Source organism: Perna viridis, chromosome 15 (assembly GCF_037379345.1).
Source record: "Perna viridis isolate PV_CMFRI_1.1 ecotype Kerala chromosome 15, ASM3737934v1, whole genome shotgun sequence".
NCBI lineage: Eukaryota > Metazoa > Mollusca > Bivalvia > Mytilida > Mytilidae > Perna > Perna viridis.
The window spans coordinates 4,841,485-4,869,105 of NC_142459.1; the positions used below are offsets into that span (position 1 = coordinate 4,841,485).

A 27,621-nucleotide genomic window follows, 5' to 3' on the forward strand; every position below is an offset into this window, starting at 1 on the left:
AATGTTTGCAGGTGCATCCTTCCTTTTTAACGCTTGACTCTCTTAAGATGCTCCACGCTAATAGGTTTCATCCTGTCCATTCGTCTGTACGAACTATTTTCTAAGCAGCACTGTTATGAAACTTTATGGTAAGTAATATAACCATATGGAGTTGTGCATATTGTAGAAATTTATATTTGTGCAAATATTGTAGAATTGACGGTTGATGGACTTATCCTTTTTTTCAGCAAAATTTAGGCTCATTGGTTGTCCGCAATAAGTGTATATATAAAAAGATTTTAAAAAAGTAAATAATTACACCAACCAACCCTATTTTTTTCATTCATGGTAACCATAAACAGACATATATTTTATTGGCCTTAATGGTGTTTTAGAAAATAAAATCTTCAAATGTACATACAACTTGTTTTTATCTAAAAGAATATGTTATTGCAATCACATTAGTATATAAAAAGTGCACATTTAGATGCAGTGTTCTGTGTAAAACAAAAGAAATAAAGCGCCCATATCTAACAGTATGTCTATGGGAGAAAGTCAGAACAACTGAATTTGATATTTCTTCTAAAAAGTATTTACCTATTTAGAGGGTCTAATTAATGAAAAAAAAAAGAGTAAACCTGTCATTTCAATGCAAATTAACAGGTAAAATTCATATTAAGATATTCCTTGAAATTTTCATAAAATTAGCATACCCTCCCCCTTTTGGCACAAAAAATACAAAATCACCCAAAACATGCAGGGGTGGGGTGGGTGATAAAACCGTCGTTGTTCTGCTTCACATACATGAAATATATGTATAGACAGGTTAATTGTATAGTTTTAGTTGTGTCTTATGATCCAAATCTGGTTAATGAAGCATATTTTACTGTTTTACTTTGTGTACACTTATGCCATGACATTGCATTATTCAAACTTCGAGTAGTTCCTTATAATATTGAATTATTTTGGTGAACATTAATACTAATGAATCTATAGAAATAATAAGCTACAAGAGAACACAAATTTATAGGATTAATACCTCATAAAACATATAAGGTAAAAAGAATCTGGAGAAATTTCTCTCTCAAGCAGTTACACTTAAATCTACCTTTAAGTAACATTCAATCATAATGAAGGCTACATCTGCAGATTTAGACATAATAGCAAAACAAAGAAAATTACGAATTTTCATATAAAGCTAATTTCATAGTTCTGTTCAGCTTTAGGCATGCATCAGAAGAAAAAAACTGGTTTTAAGTACATAAAATGACTGAGGGTGTCTCGCATGGATGGTGTAGATAAATTCATATTCATCATTATTTATATATAAGGATTTAAGGTGTGATTTTTTTTTGTGGGGGGGGAGTTGATTTGTGTGAAAACCATTTTTTTTTTCAAAGTCATAAAATTTGTTTTCAAATATATTCACTTAAAGCTATAAAAGCAGGGAGCATAACATATAATTTATTTTCCACATTGCTGGTGATTATTTTTTCTCTCTAATATTTTTCAAAGTTTTTCAATAAAATCCACAGCACCCTTAAGAAAAAAAAGGTTGCTCCTTGTAGGCAAACATTTGAAATTAGTCATTTTTTTAAAATTTACAAAGTTTGGCACATTTTGGGTCAACAACTATATAAAAAAACTGTAAAATTGGAGCAACAAGTGTATAAAATGTGCTTTGTTGCAGTAAAGAAGAAATTATTGCCACAATAAAAAAATATATCTTTTAGCAGTTTTTTTTTTTCAAAATTTTTGTACTTTCTTGTAACAGATCATGTTACAAGAAAGTATTCTTGAGTAGTGGTACTTTACTTCTATACCTTTTTTTTAATTTCATTCATCATCATATTGTTTTATTTCCATTCATTCTGTGAGAAAATATAGAATAGACATGAAAGAGATATCAAAACTATTAGAAAGAAAAATCAAAGGAGTTAGAATTAAACTTATTAATCTTTTGTAAGTTTTTTACAGACAGTGGCTTGAATTTAGTTATATTTGATACTGGAACAGACTGAATGTATGTGCTCTGATATTGTTTGCATGTTGTTTGTTCGTTGATCAAATAGTTTTCGAAGATCAATACCATTCAATGATCAGGCATTCTTTAATAAGAAGTTCGACACTGTTCTCGCTAAACTACTGTCAACATGTCTAAAGACCGACCATTTTTTTTTCACAAAACAGAATGATATAATTACATTTATAGTAACATTTATAACATTTACTTTTATGTCTGCTTTCCACATAATTCAAAACATTTGGTAAAAACTGTAATTGTAAGGTAAAATGTAAGCATACATAGTTAACGATTAATTTGTTTATACCGGAACCAGAATTGTAGGTGGAAGTAGGAATCTCTATTATAGAATACAGGTTCCTACCGGAACCGTTAATAGGTCGGAACTTATATTATGCGACACCGGCGATTAAAGAAATAAATCAGGGAAACTTTACCACGGGCAGGCTATTTATGTCGCATTGTTTTATCCCGAGCGATAAAATGGAGTTTCCATGATTTATTTCTTAAATCGCTAGAAGCCAAACAAGGCGAGTTGCTCAATTTCAAGACCCCTGAAACAGTTGTTACTCTTTGTTATCGATACTTAAAAAAGGTATAATGTATCTCCGTCAATCGAAAACACTCTGTATGAATATTGAATGTCAAACACAGAAATGGTCAAAAATGTATACTTACGAAAGGTAAATGTATACTTAAAAGTAAATGTATACTAAAGAGTAAATGTATATTTACGAAAGGTAAATGTATACTTACGAAAGGTAAATGAGTTAGAATAAGGGTAACAACAATATTACCGAACGTTAATCCGATCCATAATCAAGTGAAGTCAAATCCAATATAAATCTGACAAAATAGATATTACAACACGGAGCAGCTGGTACCGCAGTGGTCCTGACTTGGTACAGCCACTTCAAACGAAATGGTAATGCTAATGGGGTCTACTTACAACACTATTATCAAATCAGGACAAAGCTTTATTTTGAAGTCAAACTATTTATTCATTGATAAAGTTACAATAAAAATTAAGCGAATTGCACTTTTAAAGAATTAAAATAGATATAGATCTATATATCAGATAATCCGTGAACGATTTATATTTTTGCATTTGATGCTACATTGGAAACATGAATGCTTTCTATATTGTATCGTAGTATTAAGATGTTAAATCTGTGTTTGGTTCAAATGAATTGTGTTTGACACATAACGAATAGCAGTTTTAAATGTACTTATCCGTCTAAGAGTCGGGCAAAAAAGTATATAAGGTGTGGCACATGAAGGAAAAAAAACGTACAGATTTTATTGCATTAACCAATTAATTATACCTGATAACCACCAGAAATAACCATCAAAGTGTTTGTAAAGTTTGCCTTTTTTTAAGATATTGATAGGTCAAATTTAGTTGAAATGCACTACGGAAAAATGACGGCAATTTTTTTCCGCACTCTTTCCCGATATAAGCAGTCAAAAATGATCTACAAATGTATGTCACAGATGCTTCAGGGTAAACTTAGATAACTTTTTGGTTGTTTTCTAAATGTACTGAATATATTTTAGGCGAAAATGACTAAATTGGGGAAAATGATGTGCCACCCATTGCCTGATTCTTACAAATAATGGTACTTAAAATTATGTAACCAAGGCCTAACAAATAATCATGCAATATGATATGCTTTAAAATATGCTTAAACAACGGGAAAGTTAAACAATTAGTACATATACGTGCAGTTAGATTATGTATGTTTAAAACAGTACATCACTGTGTCTAGATTGTGCAGCCCCACCAGACACCATAAAAGGGGTATTACTATTCAGCTTAAGTGGTCTGTTGTCATGGTTATATACTTCCGGTTGAGAATTCCTTCCAGATTCTCCTTTACGCATCATGTCAAAGTTGTTCGGTTGACGTTTTTCTACCGGTTTGTGGGACGGGGCTAAGTCAGAGTACGGAAGCTCAGAAGGGTCATCATATGAAGCTCGTTGTGGTGTCTGCTTATTTCTCGAGTTCAGTTGATAAGACGGAGAAAGATCGGAGTACGGGAGGTCATGCTTGTCGTTATAGTTATAAGCACTTGTTTTTTTAGTGTCTAAATTCGGATATAGGTTCCCTTGAGGATCTTTCCTTTCATCCGTTTTTCCCTGACGAAACGGTATTTGGCTAGTGCTAGGTCTATCTTCATAATTTAAACCACTCGGTTTTTGTTTAACACGTTCATCTGGTACCAAAGTATAATGGTCTTCAAAGGAACTAGGAACATTTCTTTTTTGTATTGATTGTTCGTCAAAATATCCGGTGTAGGGCGTATTTACAGGTCTATTTTGTTCCCTCGGCACAAACCTCCCCGCTTCATTACTAGACCTTTTATCAACAGGGAGCGGTCCTGCAGTTCTATCATTTAACTCTGGAGACATGTACCTAGATGGCATAGTTTCCGGAACTTGTGGTGAAAAAACAATATCCGGTTCGTTCGAACTATTAGAACGTCTATACGCAGAATGTATGTTTCTTTGTTCCGGATAACCCGAATCATTTCTGTCTCCAACGTTAGTTTTTGTCTCGTGTCTATACGGAAAAGCAGGTTCATTTTCAAAATCTTCGTTTCCAAGGTCATGTTTTCTGATTACTTTTGCGTAATCATTAGACTTGCTTTCGTATTGAATAGTATTGTCTCTAGACCATTTCGTAACACCTGGTTGAGTTACAATTAGGATCTTTCCAACGTTTGATTGCATGAGAATATCAGTACTTATTACAGTATCTTCATCCTTGACCTTGATTTGGACAGGCATTTCAAGTCCTAGAGCTTTCGCGGCTACAATGTGAAATACAAGGAAGGAATCAGGTATCAACTGTTATAAGAATCTGGCAGTAAATAAAAATTTGGTCAGAACAAAACACCACTTTGATATTGTAGTTAATGAACTAGCAAAAACTTGTAAACAATGCCCAAATGTTGTATGTATAGGTAACCTTTTGTTTAAATATCGAGATACTGTTTCATAATTTTTCAATGCAATTTACATATGTACTTAAATAATATTGAAAGAGTAATGAAGGGAACTAAGGTTATAGCGGTAATCAAAAGAATGTAATCCAGTGACAAAGACCAGACTGGGAAAAGAGACATACACAACAAAGAACATAAAGTAACTAAAATCATACATACAAAGTAACAAAAGCAAATGAGCAACTCGGACTACCCTAAAAACTGTAAGCATGCACCAGGTACCGGTGCACCTGTAGGGTAAGCGTCCCCTGCTTTTCTAGAAACATCCGCCGAATTGCTCATAAAAAGTCCGGGGAACTGTTGTATTATTTTTGCTGACATCTAACTACGAACACGTCCCTAATCAGATAGCACATTTCATATCGGTATAGATACACGTGTATAGAAAGAGGTTGGACGTTATAGATACTGTAATAAAAACATTTTAACACCATAAAGATTAAAGTTATTGATGAGCTGGAATTTTTTACTGAACTTTTCAACATTGTGTTAGAAATCTCAGGAACACCATTTTTTTATTATAAAGTTAATACCTTTCATGTGTAAATCAATAGAATTATCAGCTTTTATTATCTTCTTTTTTGTCATGTCATCCGACCATATCTTAAAGGACACGTCACTGGAGAAGAAAATACATTCATTAAGAGCAAAGACTGGTACTAAGTTATTTTGAACAAAATATGGGACTAAGCAGTTATCGTAACAAACATTTTAATCGCGAGAAAAAGGAACAGAAGACAGATAATTGTTACCAAAGTTGAATTCAAATTCACAGAAAAGAAGAAGACATTAAATTTGGTTTGTAATCCTGATAGATATGGATTGTAACAACTGGATTTTTTTAAATTGTTATTCTGATTGTATACTGGTCCTGTTGGCATGGTTTGTACTATATTTAGATCACATGGCAATATCATAAGACTAACCGCATTTGTTTAGGTTGTGCCGTGTCACTTTTAACTCTAATGCTATCTGGGGACAGACCATCCGTTGTTTCCGGTGCCCAGGCGTGGTATACCCCTAGGACCATTAGAGTCTGGCTGGATATTTTCAGGAGTATATCATCATCATCAATACACGTGCCATCGCCTTCCAGACAAACCTCCTTCACCGAGTACCCGAAATATGTACTTGCTGTAACATACAAAACAATTAACCGGTAAAGCCACGCATGGACATTTTATCATTATAGCAAATTAGCTCTTGTTTCTTTTTCCGACGCAGTCTGTATTGTTTCGCATTATACCCTTTGACCTTAAAGACGCACTTCCATGGAAACGCAAGTCACCTGATTGTCACGCAAGTCAAAATTCTGTTTCCCGATTGGTTAAATACTGATAACATAGTGGCGTTCGAAAAAAAAACTGTATCGGAAATTGAAATTGCGTGCCATGTATTATTTCCTGATGAAAATTATAAGTAAAAAGAACAAATTTTGCTGCGTCGGCAATCTTTTTTAAAAGATAGTACTTGTTTAAGTTTGTACTGCTACAAAATGTTTGATCTCTGCATCACTGGCTTTGCTTAGTGATTTTTCAATAGAGCGTTAGAAAAATTGAGGTTTTGACAGAGTTATCTGCATTTGAAATTGTCATTTTCAGTGCATTTCAATGCAATTATAGCTCAATGTACCAATATGATATGGAAAATATTGTTTTTTTCCCTTGATTCTGATGGTGCAAATTGCATTTACAAAATGATGGTAATTTCAATACCAAGTTTCACCCACTGCCTTGTTCTTACAGGGACTGACAATTAATTATCATAACTCCATATACATGTGAATATTAGTTTTTGTGACTTTGTTGTTAGCCTTTAGTTGATTTGAGTGATAAATCGCTGTTCACACAACGGTAAAATAAACTCCAATATAAAAAAACACCGTTCGTACAACGTAGGAAGTAAATATTTTTCAAAACCTTACATTATGAAGATATTCTTTTCTATTTTGTTATGAATCTGTTGCCATGGTAACATAATAAAAATATGCATCAGTTTTCACAACAAATTTTGGGTGCTTTCCCAAAATTAATTATAAAAAAACAGGTTTTCTAAAATATCGGGTACTTAAAAAACTGCCAGACAATGTAAGTTAGCATGGTATTATTGTTAAAAAAGCAAAGAAAAGATACACCCTTTTCTGCTCATTTGTTCATGATTTTAATTCCTATAGCTCGTGTGAAATTTTGCATTTTTTTAAACATAGTTGGTGCAGAAAAGAGAACCCAATCCGTTGAGGACCTGAATCTTTCCGGATAGCTTAAAGCATGCATTTTACACCTCTTTACCTTCACAAGTATTGCGTCTATTTATGTACGAACGCTCTACTGCCCACACTCAATGCTTCCACCAAGTTTCACCTTTTAAGTTTTACAAAATTAGACCCGGACACTTTTGTGTACGAAGCAGTGCACCTCAATCCCATTTGTAAAGTGCAACCTTAGAACGTTATCTGACTTACGCAACACACATCCTCGTGTTAATATTCTAACGCTGACATACGTTGGCACTATGAGTTATTGTATGACAGGGCCATTATCAATGCATGTTTTTAGCATTTAGATTGTTTCTGGAAACTAAGCGAGGATTGTTTTGCTTATACGCTGGTTCGTCCACGATTGGATATACATGTACTATTTATACTCTACCTTGATACATGAGATCTCGCAGATTCTCGGCCAGAATAATTGTTTTCAAAGAACGGTCGTGGGGACAAACTTCAAATGTATATCTATAATGTAAAAACAGAACCATGTGTACATGTAACATATGCAAACAACTTTTGTGGTTGTTGTTAGATATATTCAAATATATCATCATGTAATTTAATGAGATTATGGCGTATTATACAAAACAAAATAAAACAAACAAACAAACAAACAAATTTAAGTTTCGGATGCCATATAAGCGATACTGAAATTCCGGAAAAACTGAATAGTACACATTGGACCGCACTATGAACTTTTTTCTGCTATTTTTTATTACTCATTTGGTTAAAATCTTTCTGCAGTGACTCCCCTATAAACGCTATATAGATGACGGTACTCATCCCTCTCAGTGCAAGTTGAGTGTCCATCAATATCTCAACCATGAGTGAACGATAAATGTTCTCCTGAATACACTTTTTTCATTACAGCATTCATCTTTATATTAAATGTTCTCCTGAATACACAGTCTTCATTACGGCACTCACCTTTGTGTTAAATGTTCTCCTGAATACATACATGTACAACATCTTTATTAGAGTGCTCACCTTTTAATTGGGAAGTTTGAGTGTCCATCAAGGTCCCTCCACTGCTCGTTACCATTGAGTACCACTAGGGTTTTACCAACACACGCCATGAGTGAGTCATCAGAGTCTATCTGTGTTCCGTCCTCCTCTAGTGTAACTTTTATTGGATTATTGTACTGGTAAATTATGGAAGCTTTAACGAATAATAATAACAGACAAAAATGGTATAGACGTGATCTTGTGTTGGTTTGTTTTGTTCGCTGAGTTTGAGTTTCATTCATCAGAGTTTGTCAGTTGATAGTAGATTTTTTCTGTAGCATTTGCGTTGTACTGCTTTGTTAAAGTCGGTGCTGTTATCATTATTTTACATTTATCTGAGTATCATTGTCAGCGTTAACGTATAACAACTTAGATGTTTCCGGTTCATATCAATTATTCCAGACCTTGATATTTCATTTACAATTTAAAGGTCCTTATCAACATAGTTACCTTTCTTTAGTAGCATAGCAAGACTATCAGCTCTTATGAATTTACGTCTTGTGCGTCTGCATGTCCATACTTTAAAAATTCTACAATTAAAGCGAAAATTAAACATTTGGTAGAATTGGAATTCTTAGCAAACATACCAAACATGCCCATTCTTTCGACCTTTAAAATGCAATATGACGTGTATTAACTTAAATAAAAGTATATATTGTGGGTCTGTTCGTCAGGCAGTCTGTTATCATTACATACACTTAAAAATACATGCATGTCGTTTTCTGTATCGGATTTCATTCAAATTTGGTCTAGTGTAGGTATCAGCAACAGCTTTACTGTGTTTTTAGATTTTTTTTAATCTTTCGAAGAAACCCTTTTTTAGGCGTGTAGGGACTAACGTTGAAATATACATTCACGTCTGTCGCTGGATAGGGCCTTCATTTTTTTTAAACTGAGTTGAAATAGTGGTAATCATCAAAGCATGGTTAGGATTAAGTGTTTATGGAGTTTTCAATCTTAAAAGATTTGTGAAGGCGCTCGTAACCCTACCGGTGCACCTGATGCATGCTCATTTTTTTTTTTGGTGGAGTCCGAGTTGCTCATTTGCTTTTGTTACTTTGCATGTATGATTTTAGTTACTTTATGTTCCTTGTTGTGTATGTCTGTTTTCCATGTCTGGTCTTTGTCCCTGGATTACATTCTTTTGATTTCCGCTATAACCTTGGTTCTCTTGATTATTCTTTTATAAAAACAACACATAAAATAAGAAAAGCTAACTTAAGGATGCAGATGAGATTAGTTCTAACTTCTCACAAAACTGACCTAGAACTGCCAGAGAAAAAGTTCTCGGACAGTTCTAGAGTAAGCTCTTCTGACATTTCTAGCAGAACCATCTCTACTACTGTAACTGTTCTCGTAGAGCCGGTTCTGTTAAAACTCTCAGAAGAGCTGGCTCTAGTAGCAGAACTGTTCTCATGCAGCCGGTTATACTAGCAGAAAGCTCAGAAGAGCTGGCTTTAGTAGCAAAACTGTTCTCATACAGCCGGTTATACTAGCAGAAATCTCAGAAGAGCTGGCTCTAGTAGCAGAACTGTTCTCATGCAGCCGGTTATACTAGCAGAAAGCTCAGAAGAGCTGGCTCTAGTAGCAAAACTGTTCTCATGCAGCCGGTTATACTAGCAGAAATCTCAGAAGAGCTGGCTCTAGTAGCAGAACTGTTCTCATGCAGCCGGTTATACTAGCAGAAAGCTCAGAAGAGCTGGCTCTAGTAGCAGAACTGTTCTCATGCAGCCGGTTATACTAGCAGAAAGCTCAGAAGAGCTGGCTCTAGTAGCAAAACTGTTCTCATACAGCCGGTTATACTAGCAGAAATCTCAGAAGAGCTGGCTCTAGTAGCAGAACTGTTCTCATACAGCCGGTTATACTAGCAGAAATCTCAGAAGAGCTGACTCTAGAACTGTTCTATGACACTTTAAGACATCATAGAGCCGGCTTTCTTGCAGTTCCCCTAAGAGGTTAGAACTGATCGCATCTGTATTTCTGCTGCATTCCCGGAAAAACCACATCATCAAAATGAACAGGAAGATGATGTAGCTTCAGTCTGAGATATGGCATACATTTATATAACATCTGTCAAAATATCAGTTGGCTGTGATAGATAATTGTCGAGGAATCTGTAGAGAAAAGGGACTGGACGGAATGAAGGACGGACAAAACCATGTCAAAGCGGTAGAATGAGTTAAGATTTTTACTTGTCAACTTACGGTACATTAGATGTACCAATTATAGATGCATTGCTACCAATAACACTAATGTCGTCTGTCGATCTGTAACCGTAATTACTCCCGAAAGACATGTTATGGTGACGTTGTGAAGGATGATACATATTATCTACTCCATTGTCCATGATGTTGGTGTATGTATTGTCAGCGTGTAAAGAGTGACGGAAGTTATCTATAGGTTCAGAAAGCCTTCTTCTGTTGCTTTGTGCCACTTTGTCCCCGGATGTCCTGCAAATTGAATGCTGAGATCAGTTTATTCATTTGATCTCAATTGTAATTTCCATCTGTACTAGTAATGTAATTTTTCAGAATAGATACTGTTTACACTAATTGTACTTCAATTTTGCATGCATTTATTTTCTAAGCAAAATAAGTTTCCTATAAAATACCGTGCAACACGCGATGTTTTTTTTTTTAGCGGAAAACAGTTTGTAGTTTGAAGAGTTACATGTACTTATGAAAATCTGTCAGGCACCATATCTACATCTTACTTAAACTTGTCTGCGTAAAAGAAAAGGTCAAAAAAGATATTTTGTGAACCACTGTACACTAATAGTGACAACACCCTGAAAATATATGTCATTTGTGTATCAAACGATAAGTAGGCTATTATTGTGGAAAATCAAGCATCTGTCATGGATACAAATAAAATACTATGAAGAAAGAACATAAATGAAAGAGAAGAACAAACAAAATGTCCATACCTATTCTTTCTGTTTTTTCGTCTCATGTAGGTACATCCAACTATTGCGATGACGAGGATAATTATACCAACGCCACAACCAACGGAACCTCCGATTACCTCCAAGTCCGACGGAGAGTCTGATTTCCGACGACTGAAGCCTAAATAAGGTAATAAACTTTAGAAATAAATGTTATGGAAATATCTAAGGCTAAAGACCAATGAGTTTAATATGAACATTTTGATTGACAGCACAAAATGAAGGTATTCTTATCCTTTCCTTCATCCCCACACGAGGGAGACCACACAAATCTTACACCAACAAAAGGAACAAGAGTTGGCATCGTCTTCTAATTATAGATGATGTTTTAACTGAGTTGACGTACAATATAAATTCGTTTCACTCGGTGTGCATTTTGGAACTTTGTTGCTGTTGCTGTTGCTGTTGCTGTTGTTTTTATTTTGTTTGTTTTATTTTCGTATTTATCGTTCTGGTGTTTCAGTCGTTACCTTGACCAAGATTTCTCAACAAGTGTACATGCACCTTCGACCAACAAAGTGTACATATATCTTCGACCAACAAGTGTAAGTTTTCAATTTGAATTCAAATGCAAGGGAAATATAGCAAATATATTGATGAGTTATGGCAAAAACGATGTGCTCATTGTCAATGGCATAAGCCTATTTGTGCGAAAACTAAACAAAAATCGCTTTTATTATTGAAGATACCTCCCCATACTCAGGAAATATTATTGCAATGCAATATGAGCCCGTATATCTTATGATGGTTGTAAAATAACATATTATACAAAATGCAAAAATGTATGTACTTCTATTAAAGTAAGTCAAAAGATAAAATAAGTGCTGTGTCAAATAATGAAATCCGAATGTATCATATATTTAGATGTTTGTTGAAACCTGATTTCGTTTACCCTATATCGAATACCCTATATCACCCCTCTGGACCTATATCTCATACCCAAAATCACTCCCTAGCGCTATATCGCATGCCCTAAATCACACCTCTAGACCTATATCGCATGCCCTAAATCACATTCCTAGACCTATATTGCATACCCTATATCACACCCCTAGACTGATATCGCATACCCTGTAACACATCTCGACCTATATTGCATACCCTATATCACATCCCTAGCCCCATATCGCATACCCTATATCACATCCCTAGACCTATATCGCATACCTTATATCACATCCCTAGCCCCATATCGCATACCCTATATAACACCCCTAGACCTATATCGCATGCCCTAAATCACATCCCTAGACCTATATCGCATACCCTATATCGCAAACCTAGACCTATATCGCAGACCCTGTAACACATCTCGACCTATATCGCATACCCTATATCACATCCCTAGCCCCATATCGCATACCCTATATCACATCCCTAGACCTATATCGCATACCCTATATCACACCCCTAGACCTACATCGCATACCCTAAATCACACCTCTAGACCTATATCGCAACCCTATATCACACCCCTACATAGGACACACTTGAAATGTAGTGTAATGAACATGACATGTCAAAATCTGTATCATATGTGGTATCAACCCTCAACTTAAATCACCCCACGGGCCGTTGGCCCTTGGGGTGATATAGGAATCTTGGGTTGATACCGCATGCCATACAGATTTTGACACGTAATATTCAGTATATAAAATATCAAAAGTTAGGACAATTCTTTTGTTTTACTCATTTTGAATATTGTGGTACCTACTTATTTCGCAGTTTGTAGAATTACTGTCCCAGGTTCCATTCTGTCTGCATATAATTCTTTGTGGTCCTTTTAATGTATGCGAAGTAGAAGAAACACATTTTAGAGTAATTTTTGTTCCTGGAGAATACGTGCTGCTGGTACCATTTCCCGTTATATCGTCTTTATTATATTTATTTATTATTAAAGGTGGTGGTGCTGTCCAAAATTTAGAACATTGAACTGCTGCAAAAGATGTATAAAAATAAATAATGAACTCTAATCAATACTATCGTTCAAAATTTTTTTTAATACATTTGTGTTCTTCTTTACGATATACACAATATTTCTGAGTAAATATTTTGTTCGTTTTGATTTTGCCTGATTTAAAATTCATGTTGACATATGTAAATAAGTCATTAAGTTTTTTATGGTCTACTTCAAGTTATTTCATGTCAGTAAAAAAAAATCAGTAATTTCAATTAGATAAAACCTTTACACGTGGTATTAATTAACCTGCAGTTTAAAGTTTTACCAGTCAATATCATAATGTGATAATGTCCGCGGGCATTATGGCATCATGGTAATTAATGCCCGGTTACGAATTTAGAGTTACATTCCCCCTTATTAAAACGCATTCGCGATCAAACTGTTGTCAATGTAAATATGCAGAAAAGTTTACGGTCTTAGTCAATACCGCTTTTCTGTGGGCAGTCTAAATATCACGATATAGACCAGTTTCTCGACAACTATTAAATAATTAATTGTGTTGAAGATTTTGTAAAGGCGTGTATTTATTTGCCTACCATTTGATTGACTGAAGGAAAATAAAAATATAGCTGCACCAAATAACATCCTGATACACACCATGGGTTATTCTTAAACAAATCTGCAATTTTTTTGTCAGTAGCCTCACTATGGTTAGACTTCACCTGAAATTCGTGTCAATTGAGTGTTTATGTGAATTTCATGTGAAATTATCACGTAGAATGCATGTTCAGTAAATATCAAGTAAATTTTTAAATGTCATATTAAATTCATGGGAATTTCTTGTAAAAAGCTTGTTACACATCAATCTAATGCGAAGTGTGTATATAAATTAATTTGAGATAAATACTGTAATCTGATTGGTAAAAATAATTTTGTTATATCTCAATGGAAAAAAATATTGACACACTCCTATTCAGTTAAATTCAGAGCTACTTTTCTCATGTTTAAAGATAAAAATATGTTTTAAAATTAATTTATAAGAATTGGCTTCGCGCAATAAACAATATGCACATGGAAAATTTATGTTATTTTTCAATAGACAAAATGTTTATCATAGCCAATTCTTAAATATCTATATAATTGGTGATCACTAAACGGCAATATTGCTGATCTACGATTTGGGGTTTCAAAACGTGATGGAAAAAACATAATAAAAAAACAAAAAACAAAAAACAAAACAAAACAAAAAAAAAACAAAACAAAACAAAACAAAACAAAAAAAAAACAAAACAAAAAAACAGTTACGCAAAGAAGAGAATTATAACTGCCTTTAGGGGATCCAGATTGGTAATATTCATTCGTCACCATATAATGGCTATTTACCAAAAACTGTCTTTTAAAAAGTCACACAACTTTTTTTATTCTTTTACACTTTACAGGATAGTTAAAATATTTAACATAAAACAAAGTGTCTTTTGTATTATCGACAAACATGCCATATTCTCTGTATTTATGACGCAAGCTATCTCTGATCACTGTGTAATGTAATATATTGAACCATAATTCATCTCATAATTTAAATGGTCTTACCTCTGTGGGGGATTCTGTATAACATTTCGGACATATTAGTTAATATCCTAAAACGAACTTTCGTTTTATAGAAATCTTACTCCTGTATCTATTATACAATTGTATTGAATTTCCAAATTTGAATATTTTTTTCTAAACTGGAACATTACAGTCCGTAATCAACATTACTACGTATATGGATTTATCAGTTGCAATATAAATTACAACCCTGCCGCTTTAAGTTTTAACTAAACATTGTTTGACTGTCCCAGCGGATAATCATTTTGCATGTTTTAGATATCCTTAACCATGAAAATGTTCCAGCCGTGGTATACATAATAATAATAATAAACCGATGACCTTTCCAAACTAGATTTCTTCCGAAGTCTCTTCATGTCAATTTATACATTTTGACCTCATAAAAACCGAACTCCTTTGTAATCCGAACATTTTTTAAGTCCTATAAGAGGTGTGGTTTACAAACGTTTTACTGTGAAAATAATTATGATAATAATAAAAATGCTATATCCCATTAGAAGACGGTGATTTAAAATACACGTGTTTTTAACCACCGGGCAATGATTAAATTCTGCTAGAGTTTTTCCACCATTTTACATTTCCGTGTTTTCTACATATTTCAATGAAGAAGCAGATTCTCCTCCAATTCTCTAGGTGATAACAAGATTTCTCCACTCTCTATAGCTAATTTTTAGATCTAATCTGCTCGCTGAAGCTGGTAGATTGATATCTAAAATTTAACTGTCTCGAGTGGAGAAATCTTGTAATCCCCGCCAGACTGAAGGAGACTCTACATTTATTCCAAATGGTAGCACATTTAGTTTTTGTCTTACACAGCCTTTCCTGAGGTCCTCAAAAAATCAAATACAAAACTGTACATTTGAATAAAAGTACACATTTAAAGACAGTTGTGCAAAAACATCAATTCTGTTTAATGCGTAAATAGCATCTAAATCAGTTTCTTACAGTTGGTAGATGTTGTTCCATAGAGCTGCACGGTAACTGCATTATCCTTTGTAAGGTATATGTAATGCAGCATATATTTTTTTTCTTTCTGAATATTCCCTTAAATACACGTATTTCACAAGCATATGTAGAACTTACTGAAATATAGAAATACGTATCCCGGAAGTAATATGCTTAACGCTGTCGTATTGTAGAGCAGTTTGATAACATTGTCCCCAGTACATAATCTTCCAACGTGTTGATATAATGATAAATATGTGTTTGCATATTTATCTTTATCAAAAATTGATAATTGTGTTTAAAATTTGTTCGATACACACCCAAAACTATTTAAGTCTGAATAAGACGAAACTCGTTTCATTTATTAGAAAAGACATTAAAATGCAGTGTCATTCCACAGGTATTTTTTGTCCCTTAGTGTTTTGTACTGTAATCTTGTATGATAATCACAGGTTTGACTAATTATTGATCACTTTGTATCCAATTATCTATCGGTCTAGGGTAGATAACTCTCTGAAGGACGGAGTATATGTCATCGCTATTTATTGGCAATTTAACATTTCCCCATAGACGATGTTTCTTATTGTCTGATGGTCGGCGATTTCAAATAATTGTATCGAAACTACGACTGTCTCGATTATTGGTCTTGTGCGAAAAATGAGAATATCACTGTAATCTCGCCGTATCAGTCAAACCGTACTCTGAAATTTCTTGCTTCGATTTCAAAATGGGCATTATTTTGAGTAATAAAATGTAAATTGTGTTTCGTACCTGTCTTCATGATTTTACATGTACATGTATGTGTAAAATCATAGAATTCTGATTCTGTTAACTCGGCATTTTCGCTTGTCTAAGCAGCAGTATTAAATTTTAGTCTTTAGTCCTTAAAACAATTATGAAAAAGGCGAAATAGATAAAACAAATCAAGTAGTTCAGGATTAAACTGTTAATATCAACTGAGCTTGCATACATATTAATCCTGGACAATCCATCTTGTCAGTCGTTCTGATACATGATGCCATTGCAGTTGTTGTTATGTGAAAATTACTAAGAAAAGGGTATCGGGACCGGCATGACAGGTACGGCAATCGCCGCACCTAAGATTTACGTTCCAACCTTAAAAAAGTCCTTATACAACGTGCATAAAGAGCCTCCCTTAAACCAAGCCATCTGATTCGCCGTACCGATATAAGTTCGATTTTTAAGCTTCTAACAGGTACGGTTTTTTCTACATTTATTTACAAAGTACATGCATTAAAAAAAGCATTTTATTCTTCCTTAGCATCTGGCATAATTTTAGATATAAAGACAATCAATCTACGATCATGCCTGATCTTTATATTGAGTTGTGTTTGTAACAAAATGACGATTATATAATCTATTTTAACAGCAATATTCGTAATTTATTGAGGGTTACTTTGAATATGGATGGTGCATTGACGTACAAAGTGTTACATTCATAGTTCACCTGGTAATGGAGATATTTAATACAGCCTTAATACATTTATATGATTGCGCGTACATTAAAACATGTTACCCCAGGTAGAAGAAAAAACCGGCATGGAAGCAAACTATTATACACTGCATTTTGATTAAATGATAAAGCAAGATAAAAAGAATCAGGCTTTTAATTAAGTGTTTGTGAAGTGAGCTGGCATTTTTTAATCCTCGCCAATTCATCTGGAAAATCATTCTGATACATTATGACGTTACAGATTTTTCTTATCTAAAAATTACTAACAAAAAGGTATTGAGGCCGGCGTGACAGATACGGCAATTGCGTCCCCTAAAATTTACGTTTCAAATTTAAAAGAAAGTCGTTATACACCATGCATAAAGAGCCTCCCTTTAACCAAGCCATCTGATTGGACGTACCAATATAATTTCGATTGCTAAGCTTTTTACTGGTACTGATGTTTAATTTTTTCCTGTCTAAATTTGTTTAGAATGAATACGTATTAAAGGAACATTTTATACTCTGGCATAATATTTAGATATAAAGACTACTAATCAATGATCATGCCTGATCTTTATGTTGAGTTGTATTTATAAGAAAAGGACGACCATTTGGTCTACCTTAACAACAATTTGTTACATTCATAGTTCACCTGGTAATAGAGATATTTAATACAGCCGTAATATATTTATATGATTGCATGTACACCAGAAAATATCGCTTCAGATAGAAAAAAAACAAACAAATAAAACGGCATTTCGATTTAAAAGATCATGAAAGAAAATGAAAAGATCAACTGCTTTGATACAGTAATACATGTAGCACATAACGTTACACTTTGAAAGCTGTCACTTTCAATAAATGTATGCACTCAAAGGCCTTTAGTGACTATTTTGTACAATATAGTAAATATGTTAATCTGACCTACATGTACATGTACATGTATAAGTGGGTAATAATAGGGGGTCAGGGATATTTTATTATTGTTTTTTTTTTAATTTGTTTTTTTACACTTAATTCAGATATCAACCTAAGAATCTTTTTGAAATATTGTGATGGCCCTCAAAAGGGCCGTTTAAATATGTGGAAATTGACATCTGGGGCACATGTACATGTTCACTGTCTAGGGATTCTAGTCTGCGTCACAGCCGGGATGGTAATTCTCAACGGTATATAAGTTGCTTTCATGATGAACTGTGACAGCAACACTCTGGTATCGTACGTTAGACCTGACTTTGGTCCCGACCGATTTCTCCTGCATGATCCCGCTCCCGCTACTATGGGTTCTCGTCCAACTTGAAACTTAGAAGAATAGTACGACTCGCCTTGACTCGTCGTCAGTCATGTTTATTCATACAACGAAAGAAAAATGAAATTTCAGTCCACTAAATGAATTTAAGACAGGCAATAAGGAAAATATTTGGCGTTTCATTCTTGAAATTCAGATCTTAACGATTGGATTCAAACAAATAACAACAGATAATATGACGATTGGATGTTTTTAACGACCTTGAATACAAATGCAGGCCTCTCACGGTCGATGTTAGTGGGTTAGTAGAACCAACTGGTGTTGGTGGCGGAGCCCAGCCTTCGGGATACCTGACCGAAGAACTGAGTCAGAGTATGTCCTACTAGCGGCTGGGCTGCTGTGTTGACCCTCTGGCCTACTCCCAGACCCCACGTGGGTCCGAGAGCGTTTCCCCACTCTAACTGCTGGGGAGTACGTCATCGTGTAGAGTGAACACATAACAGGTACAAACTTTTCTTTTAAAGGACGGATTGAACTAACATAATAAGTATCAGCCAATCGGCTTCGTTGTACTATTAAAGCATTTAACTTACTGAGGGGGGTTTTAACGTCCTTGACTACCCTGTCGGGTCTCGCACGGACGGTCCAATTTGGTGGGCTGTAAATAAGTTTGGTATTTATTTAAATTGTATTTGAACAAAAAAAAGAAAGAAATAATAAATTACAAAAAAAGGAGAAGGGTGATATACTATTAAATTATGAATAGCTGAAATTTAATAGTAAATAGTAAAAATAAAATTTGAAAATGGACCATGTAAAGGAGGAAATTGCCAAGTTGGGTGGAAAAGAGTCAAGGACAACTAGTCGGTTTCCAGAAGGCGGAAGACCTGTATGATTTAGTTTGCCAAATGGTGTAAGCGTTTTAGAGTCAAATGGGTGTGGTTTGGTGAATATCCAAAAGTGAAGTGCAAATTTAATCATTGATAATGTTAGAGTTTTGGTTACCAAAGGTGTATGCTTTTTTTGAATGCAGAAATGTTTATGCTGAGCCAAAAAGTGTATGTAAATTTAGACTGCCTTGTCTAGTTGGGCGTAGTTCCCGGATTTTATCGTGCTAGCACACGACGTTGTTACGCAGTTTTACTTACGCCACACGAGACCGTTCCAGCTCATGCTTCTGGTGAATGGGTTGACCAATTTTTTTTTAATAAGTTTGGAAATTGGATTGTTTATCGTTGGTTAGATTGGTCAACTTTTAGAATTTAACAAGTGTAAATGTAAAACCAAAATTTACACGTGGACTTAAGAACAGCCAAAAGTTTAGCCAAAGATACAAATAAAAAATGTATTTATAAACCAAAGTAGTAAGAGACATAAAGTGCATCTGTAATAGATACTTAAAAAATGACTGTTTGAAAATGATGGTAAGAACACGTGTTTGATAAATGAAAAATGTTACCTTTGAGAAGATTGACCAATCGACTATTTATAACATCTAGTCTGCATCGTAAGAGATATAGACGTCTTCCCCTAAGATTTCTCACCTTACTCTCGTCTGTAATCAAGTTCCTGATCCAGTTAACTCGTCTTTTTAATACATTTATCTCAGACTTAAAACTTTGTTCGAATTCAAGTCTTATGGTAGGCCCTCTTTTTGCAATGTTTGAATATTGTTCATTCGCTGTTTTATTTTCCATAGTTTCAGTTTGGTAGGAAACGTTTGTTCTGCTGTAAACAATGAATCAGAGCATGTCTTCTACCATTTCGTTTGAAATGCCTGTACAAACTGCTCCGGTGGTGTAATATCTTTTTTGCTCGATTCATGTTGGACTTGACTTGATTATGGATCGGATTAGTGTTCGGTAGTTTTATTATTACCCTTAGGTTTGAAAAATAGTAGCTCATGACCTTTTTTACGTTTTTTGAAGTTTTCCCAAACACCGTGCAGTCTACAGACATTGTCCTATGCCCTGTAATATGTTGTACATTCAAAAGCATATATCTACATAACATATTTCATTTTGTTATATGTTCAATAATATAAAAAAAAACAGATACCACATCATGTTATACATTTGAAATTGACCATAGGAATTATTTTGGCATCCAAGTTTAGATAATGCATAAAGAAAAAAAGCAGTTTGTATGTTTTTCACTTTGTCTTTTTTTTTTAAGTGTAAAAGTTAAAAATAAGTTTAAAAATGAACATTTAATTTTCCCGTTGGGAATATAAATTTAATGTTCGGTAATTTATTATGGAGATGTATTGAATCATTATTTGCTAAAATCATGTTATACGCTTTGTTCTCTATCCCTCCTAAATATAGAGGACGCTTACCCTACCGGTGCACCTGGCCCATGCTCCAAGTTTCTAGTGGTGTCCGAGTTGCTCATTTGCTTATGTTACTTTGTATGTTTGATTTTAGTTTCTTTATGCTCTTTGTTGTGTATGTCTGTTTCCCATGTTTTGGTCTTTGTCCCTGGATTACATTCCCTTGATTACTCTTTTATACGGTTTTTGCCCTCTCGTATATGTAGTGTACCGTTGTAAACAGTTATTTTTAGCACATATATATTTGCAAATATTAGAAGTTTTCTTCATTATTCAATTTAATGTGTATATAAAGAAATAATACTTACCAGATTTGAAATTATTCCCTTTTACAGTGTTTTATACTCCTCGTCCTTCGTTCCACGTATGTGTGATATGTTATGTGATGGTTACGCAAGGTAAACTCGATAATTCCACATCGAAATTTATCTTTCTGCGGTGAAATGTAAAGAACATACATATGGTCTTCGAATGGGCTCATTTGATTTAGCTTTGCCTTATCAAAACTAACTTTGAATTGAGTATTTTGTACCAAAAGCTCGTTTATCCCTCCAAAAAAATCAATTACGTCACCACTAGAAACTTGGAGCATGGGGCCATAAAGAATAATGGTAATAACTTCATTGCCACTAATAATGTTGATTGTGCTGTTCCTTTTGTAAGATATTTCTGGGATAATAAATTTGCTTCCCCATCTATCTATAGGCAGCATACTTTTTATTCTATACCTTTCTTTTATGTGCTCAGGTATGATTTCTCCCAGTAGTATTCAGTATATGTAAGACTTGCCATCTGGATATTGGTATTCCCAGCAATAACAAAGATTTTCTTGTTTGATTGTACTTTAATTCCCTTAGAATAGTGCATTGATGAACAAAATATGCGTTGTTTGGCAAACAGAGAAAATGTTCTTTCTTTATTTTCTCCGTTTAATAAAGTCTTTCCCACAGAACAGAAACTTGATTTAGCATCGTAGGTTACAGATACATTCGTGTCTTGCTCTACTGCCACTATGCCTATCATCGAATGTCCAGTGTATGCTGACGATATAAAAGCAGTTCCTAATATGGTAACTGGTGGTACATTGAAGGCAAAGTCTCCACAGCAATAATTGGTACGGTAGTAAGATATTTTGAATTTGCTTCCGAAGCAAATGACAGAGATTGGAACATTTGATAAGATATAAATGGTTGCCCAACTTTTACGATGCACAGTTGAATTTTTGAAAAAAGTCGGGAGTAGAGAAATTTTTCGAACCTGTAGAATCAATTGAAAACGAAGTAAAAACGAAATGACGAAATGTTTACAATCGCAGGCATGCTGGATGTTACTACAATTATTGGATTATAATTCATCAAGGGTAGCAATACGACAAATTCTGTACCTCGGTGGTCTAAAAATAGATAAAATAACGATAATTGACCGATTGCTGTAATATTTCAATCAATAAAATGGAGGAATTTATCTATAAATCATTTTAGTAAACATCTTTGTCTTTAAATGTCGTAGTAAATTTTGGTATAATTTGCCTATACAAAAATTGTTTCCCAATCTGTGATGCAATTCTTTTTTCCCATTTTGATAGCAACACTATTTTCCATTGCTAGGGAAATGGTTGGATATATCCAGAAAGTAACTAAAAAGGCAAGTTGAATAATCCGTTAAATCGAGGATATTTAAGGTCGTGCAGATTGAACTTCTAATACGAAAAGAAATTAACAAAATCTACTGGTTCATAAACAAAACCTACTAAATTGAATACTAATTAAAATACACACAAATTAGCCTAGTAATTAGCTATTTAAGATGGAAGCCAAACTAACTATAAAATTTTGAAAAAGAAATGATACGTCAAGAAAAAAAGAAAGATCAAACAAGAACACAAAAGAAAGTAGAACAAGACTATTCAAGTTTGTATTAGCTTTCAAGGCTGTTGTAAACCTGTTGAAGTTTGTAGTGAAGGGAAGCAAGGTTTGAAGTTGTGTTTTTCTTTCAGGTTTGTAGCTGTAAGTCAGACTTTAAGTTCTTCACAGTTTGAAGTTCTATCATTTCATTTCAAATTTAACCAGACTACAATGTATAGACTAGTGCTATGGTATAACAATTCCCCTGACTTGTATTTTTATCGAATTATGTAGAAATCATTTCATGTATTAATGTGCAAGTATGTAAACAAATTAATGTGCAAGTATGTAAACAAATTAATGTGCAAGTATGTAAACAAATATGACTGCAACTCTAGCTCAGGATTAATGAAAATATTATAGCCATTAGAGATTTTAATAATTTCGAATTTCGATATTGGCTTAAGACTGACTATGTAACTTGTATAATGATGCAAACAGTTGAACACAATGCAAAGGAAGTTTTGGATAATATTAACATCTACTTTAAAAAAAAATCAAGTATGCATAAAGCTTACTTTAGTTTTCAAAGAAAACTCATTCATTTCTGCTTAAATGCCTGGTTTTGACAAAACAATGCATTTTACAGGTGCATTTCTTTGATTTTGAGGAGTCACGTGACTTTTACGTTAAAAGTTTACTGCACAACAAATATCGCAATAAGCATACCATGATCTACATTGACTTTTAATTCCGACCTTTGTTTATTTGTGCTCATCTCATATTTTCTAAGCCGACAAGTGTACGATATGATGAAAACGAAAAAAAAATCAATTATATATGAATTCTTAATTTAATATGATTGAAATCTCTTACAAAAAAGGAATGCTATTATATCTCATCCATGAATTTTCTAAATTTACGTATTTAAGGATTTTTTTGTAACACATTGTTTTGGTCTATCTGAAGTTTAATTCTTGTATGAAAGTTTTAATCAACCTTTAAATATTTGTACGATTTTTTTAGGGTGAAAATTTGTCATATGATTTTTTTCTAATTTTTGCATGTAATAAAGAGTTACACTATAAACCAGTGTATTCAGTTATATGATTCACATGTGTAAGCTACTTCCTGTATATTGTCACAGGTGGACTAGAACGCCAGTCACATCTTGCACATTAACTACCCAACGTGTGGATATGAATTAATTAAATAATTAAATTGTTAAATTAATGACCAATCTAATACACAAAAATACAATTTTTTAAATTTGTTTTTGAAATGATTCTAATACTAAAGTGGACAGTCGGAAATCATTATTTTTGAAAGAAAAAAAAAAGATTGTAATGTTCTGACGATTTCTTTTTTATCCTTTAAGTAGTTTTAACACAAGATAGTTATAATTATATAGGGCCACGTAAAATGTATTTAGATGGTGGACAAACTCCAATATTCGATGCTATATCGTAGATACAAGATAATATATACTATATCAACAAGTTTTACTAAAAAGCGATCTGAAAAAAGCATAATTCAAAGCTAAAATTGATGACGATTTATTTATTGAACGAACTGTGGTCAATCGTGTGATTGATCTTTAATGGGTATATCTCCAAGTGGCGTTTCGCCTCGGGCCGATTTTGCTATTTGCAGACAACATTTTTGTAACAGAGACAAATTTAATTTTTATTAAAATCACTTTTATTACACTTTTTAGACAGAATTGCAATAACAGGTCTTTTCAATATGAAATGGTGCTCTAACTAAATAAGTTTATTTACAAACCACATTGGTTATACATGTTAAAACCTTATCGGTCTTTAAATATCAATACATCTGGTTAGTGTTTGTGAAGATGGGAACCTTGAGAATGAAAATGGGCAATTTCTCCACTATGGGTCGTTGTATAGTAAAATAAATTTGCACGATTTCTATTGGTCAATTAATAAATCTATAGACCCCCACTTCTACAAATCGCGAATTTACACTTTTTCCCCATGTTCTTCAGTGTTCTTATTACTTTTATCCCCTGTTTTGTTTTCCATTGTTGTAGTATCGGATAAATAATTTGTTCTACTGTGATCCTTATCAAGATCACCACGCATCGTCGTGTATCGATAGTTCTTAAGATCACGTTTTAGAATATTATCAAATCTCCTCCTTTGACGGTCTACAATTCGATGCAACATAAATACAAACTTAGTGTCATTATGATGTGTGAATGGTTTATTGTCTTGAATTGTTTTTGATGAAAATTTCGCGTCCAAACCTTTCCCGACATTCTCAGTCATACCTTTGCTACATAAAACAAGTACAATGGCAGTGGTTACTAATAAGAAATATCCGAACTTAATCATTGTGGTGGGATAAAAATAGACGTGATGTCAACAATTATATTTTAACAAATGAATAAGATTCCCTGATGTGCAAGTGAAAAATGCTAATGAACCATGCATGAAAGTATATATCCGTCAAATAATAAACGTTACTCTTGTTTTGTATTATTTTTATAATATAAGTATGACGTCATTATTTACGTTTACAAACAAAATGCACATAATCATTTATTGACTTCCTTTCCAGCTGTTTCATTTCATTGATGCATTATAATAATAAACATTCAGTACCATCGGCAGCAGTGCTTCTGTTGGCAAATTGAAGCCAGGTTTCTTGTGCTATTTCCTTAACCTTCATATACATAAGAACATGTCTTCATGATACCAATAATGATGCCAATGTACTGACAATACAATTCTAAATGACGTTCCTTGCTTGAATCGAGAACTTTGCCATTTAACAGACTGATCAGCTTTGTTGAAATTAAGATCCAATAAATTTACGTTGGTCTACATGCAACTGTATATAGCACTTTTGCTTTGCAGTACATATGTTTGCATTAGTTCTGCTTGTGTAATAAACCATTTTGAAATTTAGCCATTAGACCTTGTTCTACAATTTGTTGCGAGGACGATAAATTATTTCCGCAATTAATGTCAATTCATTCGATTGCAGTAAAACAATCGAAATGTCGACACAGTACGCGAGGTTTAAGTCCTAAATATTCAATAAGTTTTGATGAGCAAGAGATTCAATGTTAATATCTTGAAACAAACATGTTTTATTTTTTATTTTCTCTCAATTATGGTTATGAATCTACAATACAGAATTGATTTGCAGGGAATAACAGAAATTAAAAAAAGTGCCTCTAACAAGTATTTCGGTATAATTGTTTAATAATTTAATTCAAATTATGATTGTTTGGACGTATTATGAAATGAAAATGATCAGTACTCAATCATATGACGCGATATCGTGAAAATTGTGAATACCGGTCAATATCACACAAATACCCTTTATATTGTTAGAGTATAAATGGAAATAGTAGTTAACTCTTACACATACTTAATACTTTTGTTGTTTGTGGTGTTCTATGCGTTTTCTTGATTTGTCGGTGTCCCTGATGTATGGATATCCTATTCTGTGTTCTTATCTGATCTTATTGATAATTGTATTTGTTCATAGGACGGAAATTTATTCGAGAGTACATTCGTTTCCTCCTGGTTGTTAGAATGTTCAAATCTGGTGCGTTGAAATGTAAGAGACGGTGTGCTTTTTTGTCGTTTGTTTACTTTGAACCAAGAATGTGGAGAAAGAATAAGGAAAAGATAATTTAAGTATAATACCCAAGCAAAGGGTGAAAATATAGATTTCACTCGTGTTTTTCATTACTCTCTTTATTAAGTACTTATATACATTATGAAATAGAACTCCAGCTGTAGTACTACTTATTTTTCCAAATATTGACTTTTCAACTGTTTAATCATGTATCTTATAGCTATGTCCATATATGAAAATTATTTTGTATTTAGTTCGTAAATAATTAGATATAATTAAACACATATGTCTATAGGTATTTCCATTTCAATTTGAATATCCTTGAAGTTGCATTATAATTATTATAGACATGATAGATAAATTACATAAAATATTCCTTTGAGAAACGTTGTTTCTTTGTTTATATTCACTCATGATTATTGCATTTCAGACACGAACATGTACGTATATGTGATCCTGTACATAAAACTATGGAACGCCTAAACTGCCTGATGAGATACACATTTGTTTACGTGTTGTCAATTTTATATTACTTCTTGTAGTTTTATAATTACATGTGGTCGTTTTGTCTTTACGTTCTGCCATTTCGTCTTTACGTTCTGTAATTTCGTCTTTACGTTCTGTCGTTTTATGATCACGTTATGTCAACATATATTTACGTTATGTGGATTTTTTGCCCCGTGCAGGTCCGGGTGTTAAAAGAATAGGCCTGCAGCAGCGCTAAGCTTGTCGTAAAAGGCGACTAAATAGTGCTCAGAAACCTAGCCGGGAGCTAGGCGCTCTGCCCACAGAGCAACTGGGATGTGTGCCCCAGGTGGTGAAATGGGGTACCCCTGGCGTGTTACATGCTGGGGTTGTCAGGCTATAATACGGAAAACCTGACCGCAAACCATAGTGGTGCATCGTGTTGGGAAAGATGCCACGTTCCTCGCATGTTAAAGAACCCTGCTGTGGTATTCGATAGGAGTAGGAACCTTTGCGCTCAGCCACAGGAGGCTAAATTGCCCGACCTTACCCATCCCCCCTTTTTCCAGTGGCAATCAAAATTTGTCGACCCTATTATCCTTGTGTCCCATCCTTTTTTTCATTTCATGTTCATTTGATCATTCATTTCCTGTTCATCGTCTGAATATAGCTGAAATATTGCTGCTCGGACGTTAAACCCCAACAAACAAACAATGGATTTATCTTTACGTGCAGTGGTTTTCTTATAACGTGAGGTCGTTTCATCTTTACGTTATGTCGATCTCTAAATACTTTATGTGCATTTTCTTGTCTTTAAGTTCAGAGATTTCTTCTTTGCGTGATGTCGTTTCTTTACGTGATGTGGACAAAAATTTCGTGATAACGTGTGACCCCGGAACTTATCGATCCGGTGTAAACTTCCAATCAGTCCGAAAAAGGCAAAATAGACGTCACAACGCCAATTAGAAAAATGCAGAACGAA

At 33.8% G+C, this 27,621-nt stretch overlaps 1 protein-coding gene across 4 annotated transcripts; it reads right to left on the reverse strand.

The window, feature by feature from the left end:
* Positions 1-2,958: 2,958 nt before the first annotated feature.
* On the reverse strand, positions 2,959-14,899 carry LOC148596657 (uncharacterized). Of its 4 annotated transcripts, none has more exons than XM_088563453.1 (11): positions 14,716-14,890; positions 13,722-13,847; positions 12,940-13,158; positions 11,208-11,346; positions 10,486-10,731; positions 8,732-8,811; positions 8,264-8,435; positions 7,659-7,741; positions 5,937-6,144; positions 5,544-5,629; positions 2,959-4,815 (listed from the first exon to the last, which is right to left on the reverse strand). In XM_088563453.1, exons 2-11 carry the CDS (start codon positions 13,783-13,785, stop codon positions 3,746-3,748), a joined length of 2,367 nt encoding a protein of 788 aa, XP_088419579.1. In that variant the 5' UTR covers positions 13,786-13,847; positions 14,716-14,890; the 3' UTR covers positions 2,959-3,745. The 4 variants fall into 4 exon arrangements, with proteins under 4 accessions (XP_088419579.1, XP_088419578.1, XP_088419582.1 ...); XM_088563452.1 differs by having other exon boundaries at positions 12,940-13,161; positions 14,716-14,889; XM_088563456.1 differs by having other exon boundaries at positions 12,940-13,161; positions 13,783-13,847; positions 14,716-14,888.
* Between the last annotated feature and the right edge of the window lie 12,722 nt (positions 14,900-27,621).

Bases quoted from the DNA above. Each gene is read 5' to 3' on its own strand.
- LOC148596657 (XM_088563452.1), bottom strand. From the start codon at position 13,785: ATGGTGTGTATCAGGATGTTATTTGGTGCAGCTATATTTTTATTTTCC. The intron at 8,436-8,731 runs GTAACTATGTTG...TATTCGTTAAAG, and splicing joins TGCTATGCTACTAAAGAAAG to CTTCCATAATTTACCAGTAC. The intron at 4,816-5,543 runs GTATTAACTTTA...TTCACATTGTAG, and splicing joins TATTGATTTACACATGAAAG to CCGCGAAAGCTCTAGGACTT.